General features: G+C 39.4%; 1 protein-coding gene across 1 annotated transcript; it reads left to right on the top strand.

Moving 5' to 3' along the window:
• Positions 1-1,184: 1,184 nt before the first annotated feature.
• Positions 1,185-4,434, top strand: LOC107462656 (ADP,ATP carrier protein 1, mitochondrial). Its single transcript, XM_016081279.3, has 4 exons — positions 1,185-1,317; positions 2,482-2,992; positions 3,083-3,454; positions 3,873-4,434. Exons 2-4 carry the CDS (start codon positions 2,492-2,494, stop codon positions 4,167-4,169), a joined length of 1,170 nt encoding a protein of 389 aa, XP_015936765.1. The 5' UTR covers positions 1,185-1,317; positions 2,482-2,491; the 3' UTR covers positions 4,170-4,434.
• Positions 4,435-4,764: the final 330 nt, after the last annotated feature.

Here is a 4,764-nt window from a genome sequence, read left to right as displayed (position 1 = left end):
ATCCTCTTCACCCGTGTCAAGAAACGGAGTCCTCTCATGCATGGTGTCCAAATCCAGACTGTGATAGTGAGACGGAATTGCCGAAAGCGCCGGTATCGAAAGAAGGGGAGGCAGGACATGGCAGGGGGCAGTCGGAACGGGTGTCTCCGGAACACACTCATTCTCATCCTCACCATCAGACGATTTGCTATCACCACTATCCGCCACGTAATCCTCATCCGACTCATCCTCACCCTCCTCCGCCTCATCCATTGGAACGGCCGTGTGTCTCCAGAACACACTCATTCTCATCCCCACCATCGAACGATTCGCTATCACCACTGTTCGCCACGTAATCCTCATCCGACTCCTCCTCACCCTCCTCCGCCTCATCCATTGGAACGGCAACATGAATGGGCAGTGGTGCGAGAGGTCGGTCGTCCTGCACATACGTCAAGTGTATAGAAGGACCACCGCCGCTGTGCCCCACCTCTGCAGACAGCTCCATTACTTGCTCCATCATGATCCTCCTATGTATATTGAACATCACTCGCACATGCTCGTCCTCTTGAAGTTGGAATAGTCAAAATTGAAAGACTCCATTACCCATGGGGCCAGTAACTTATACGCCACCCTTCCGATTTCTCTCGCCACTGTACCTTGAGCTTGCTCAATATCAAACTCTTCAAATCTGACAACGTATTCACACATTGGGTGCGAAACAATATCGGATCCTCGCACTTAAATGTGACCCGTTGTCGCCGTTAAACATGCGGCAATTGGGATACACAAGCACAACTATGTAAGAATTACTACTGGCCATGCCTTGTATTTGTGAGGAATATGATACGAAAAGTTTGTGAAAAATACCAAAAGTTATACATTCTTTTATAACTAGTGGGACACAACTCATGTATCTCGTTTACACTCGTTTACAGTATAAACCAGATATAACTGAAGAACGCAAAACGATAAATTTTTTAAAATTATTTATTTCAGTAATTAATGCATTTTTTATTTATTTAAATAAAAAATCCCTATTTCTCTTCTTAAATCCAAACATATTCGGACTACGCTCATGGAGAATGGAAAATTTCTTGCTCTTGGAGCATACAACCAAACATCATCCCACTAGTATGGATCCCTTCTGACATGGCTCAATAATAGTGTTACACGTGTGCCCTAATGGGACCCACCCACATGTTCCCCTACTTCATTCGCATATAAAATGGTATTCTGTTGAGCGATTTTGCTTCGTTCAAAGCACGCACGCCTCCGCAAAAATCTCCTCTCTCATCCCATTCCTTTCGCAATCTCATTTCCCTCTGTTTGTGAAAGGTAAAGCTGTGTTGTTCTTGTTTTTTCTTCTCTCACTCTCTTTTCCCTTAACATGTTAGCTCTTCAGATCTGTAAGTGTATGAGCGAGACCCACCGTTTTATCAAAATTTTCTTTTTACGGGGTTTAGATGTGTTTTGTGTACGTTTTGGTTACTGTTTCATTGTTAAATGATAGATCCGTGTCTTAGTTTTCTTCGATCTGATTCGTGCTGACCTTGATCTGTGATCTAGATCTGTTTCCGTATCGCGTTGGTGGAAAAGGTCCCTGCTTTTGTTTTTATATTTTATACAATTTTTTTTATGTTTCATATGAATTATGATTTGATTATTGGCTCTTTATTAATTTTGATTTTTATTTATTTTGATATTTCAAGATGGCTAGATCTAATTGGCTTTTGTTTTCGTCTGTGTTTTTATTGTGATCTCCGTCTCGCATAGTGTGGTTTTTCTATTGGGTAATTATTATTGGTGGAAACGTCGCTTTCAGTCGTAGATTGGCTTATGTCACTATGGTGCCATGTTTTTTTTTTCAAACTTGAAAGGCCCTTATATATTATTGTAATTGCATCCTTCGTTATGTGATCTTTTGTAGCTCGTGTTTATATGAAATCCCTGGAGTCTTTTATGCTTTGTACTACTGTATCTTACATGTGATTTATAAATAGAGATTGAGAATTTCTTGGAACTTAGACTGTATTTTCATATATATATATAAACATTCTACTTTTTTTATAATTTAGTACCCTTGTTTTCATAGAGTATTGGTACTGTTACTGTATTTGACAGTTGTGATTTATAATCTATGGTTTTTGTATAATTTAAATCTATGGTTTTGGTATAATTTAAAAGATTTAACAGTTTGAGGCTAATGACACATCGGGATAATTTTTTTACAAATATATACAGTTACCTATCGGGATAATTTTTATTTACAAATAGATGCAGTTACCCTTTAATGTTTTAGGGGTATCTTTGATTTTTGTGGTGGTAACAATGGTATAGATAACTCTGTTCTACCTTTATCGCTTGTATGATGTTCCTCATAGATAGCAATATGATGTAAATACTTTGTTCGGGTGGTTGTTCTGGATACGAGTGGTTTAGTAAATTCGGTTACTAATTGCATATATTTGACATGGATGCTATGATTAATTTATTTTCCAGGAAATCCACCATGGTTGATCAGGTTCAGCATCCAACAATCATGGAGAAGGTTGCTGGACAGCTCCATCTCCGCTCCAACCCATCATCCGATATCAGGAGCTATAATGGAGCCTTCCCCCAGCGTGCTTTGTACCAAAGGCGTGCATTTGGGAGTTACACAAATGCAGGGTTGCAGTACCCAATGATGCCGGCATGTAGTGCTACTACTGATTTGAGTGCCGTTACAGCAACAGCCTCCCCTGTTTTTGTCGCAGCTCCAGCAGAGAAAGGAAACTTCCTTATCGACTTTCTCATGGGTGGTGTTTCTGCTGCAGTCTCCAAAACTGCTGCTGCTCCAATTGAAAGGGTTAAGCTCTTGATCCAGAATCAGGATGAGATGATTAAGTCAGGTAGGCTCTCAGAGCCCTACAAGGGAATTGGTGACTGTTTTAAGAGAACTATGGCCGATGAGGGTGTGATTTCCCTATGGAGAGGTAACACTGCCAATGTCATCCGTTATTTCCCAACTCAGGTTAGTTATTTCATTCATTTGTTTTTCAGTTCCATCAACTGCTATTATTTCTTGTTTCATAACGTTAAATTTGCAATTTGAATTCCGCAGGCCTTGAACTTTGCATTCAAGGATTACTTCAAGAGGCTTTTCAACTTCAAGAAGGACAGAGATGGTTACTGGAAATGGTTTGCTGGAAACTTGGCCTCTGGAGGTGCTGCTGGTGCTTCATCCCTTTTGTTTGTTTACTCCCTCGACTATGCCCGTACCCGTCTTGCTAACGATGCAAAGGCCGCAAAGAAGGGTGGAGAAAGACAATTCAATGGCCTTGTTGATGTATACAGGAAGACTTTGGCTTCTGATGGTGTTGCTGGGCTTTATCGTGGTTTTAACATCTCCTGTGTTGGAATCATTGTCTACCGTGGTCTCTATTTTGGAATGTATGATTCCCTGAAGCCAGTTCTTCTCACCGGAAGCCTGCAGGTTAGTGTTCATGCTGCACTATCGTTCTTTTCTGTGATGTTTGGTTTAACCAGTTCCCTGTTGTTGTTAACTATGTTAGTTGAGTGTAGATTCTCGAGTGAAAATTTGTAAAGGGGTGAAGTGAGGGGGTAACAACCTTGAAGTCAATAGCTTATGAGTGGTTCATAGCGGTTACTCCATCACTTAATCACCTACATTTACCGACGTTAGAGGATTACAACTCTTCTTGCAGGCCGTGATTTGGAAGCTTTTTAATTTATATTGGATCTTACACTGCGGAGCCTGACATTTATTCAAATTTTCACTATCTTTTGATAATATATGATTTATTGTAGATTGTGATAACATTGTTCATATAATTGATTCTCACCACCACAATCTTTCGCTGAAATATTGCTTTCTCTGTGTACTATTGCAGGATAGCTTCTTTGCTAGCTTTGCTCTTGGATGGCTCATCACCAATGGTGCTGGTCTTGCATCATACCCAATTGACACTGTCAGAAGAAGAATGATGATGACATCCGGCGAGGCCGTGAAGTACAAGAGCTCCATGGATGCATTTGCTCAAATCCTCAAGAATGAGGGTGCCAAGTCCTTGTTCAAGGGAGCTGGTGCTAACATCCTTCGTGCCGTTGCAGGTGCTGGTGTGCTTGCTGGTTACGACAAGCTTCAGGTTATTGTGTTCGGCAAGAAGTATGGTTCTGGTGGCGCTTAAATCCTTTTAGCGTCGGTTTTAAGTTATAGTGTTCTTTTTTTTAGATGGCGATGAAAATCATTTAGTTTCGAGAGTTTTAGACATTTTTGCTGCGGCAAATTTTGTTTAATAAATTTACTTAAGTGGGATTCTGTCCCAGAACCATTTATAATTTCTGGAAAATTTTTTATCAAAGGTATGATTTATTCAGTGGCGGGCAAAGTTATCTGCCACTTTGAACTCATTCATTGTTCCTTATTTTGAAATATATCTTGTTATTAGGTTCTGATCTGCGTATTCTTAGAATAAGATTTTGTTTTTGAATGTTGTTGAATTCGACAGATTTTATTTAGGGATGAGTTATTCCTTTGTTATATGCGTCAGTTTTACAGCATATGTAATAATATTTGTTATTCGACTATATAATCTTCACGTTTTTGTCTTTTTTTAAAGAATAAATGGTCAAATTTGATTTTGAAAGATTACTTATTGTTCTAATTGGTCCTTTTTAAGTTAATTGCATTAGTCACTCAGTTATTTTCATTGCTCATGGTGTCAAAGTGTGCTTATATGGCATCCTATGATAATATGATAAATCTATGAAAGTAAGTGTGCT

The sequence above is a fragment of the Arachis duranensis genome, chromosome 8 (genome assembly GCF_000817695.3).
Source record: "Arachis duranensis cultivar V14167 chromosome 8, aradu.V14167.gnm2.J7QH, whole genome shotgun sequence".
In the NCBI taxonomy this organism is placed as follows: domain Eukaryota; kingdom Viridiplantae; phylum Streptophyta; class Magnoliopsida; order Fabales; family Fabaceae; genus Arachis; species Arachis duranensis.
Note: the sequence above shows the minus strand (reverse complement) of the source record. Positions and strands in the feature narration are given on the sequence as shown.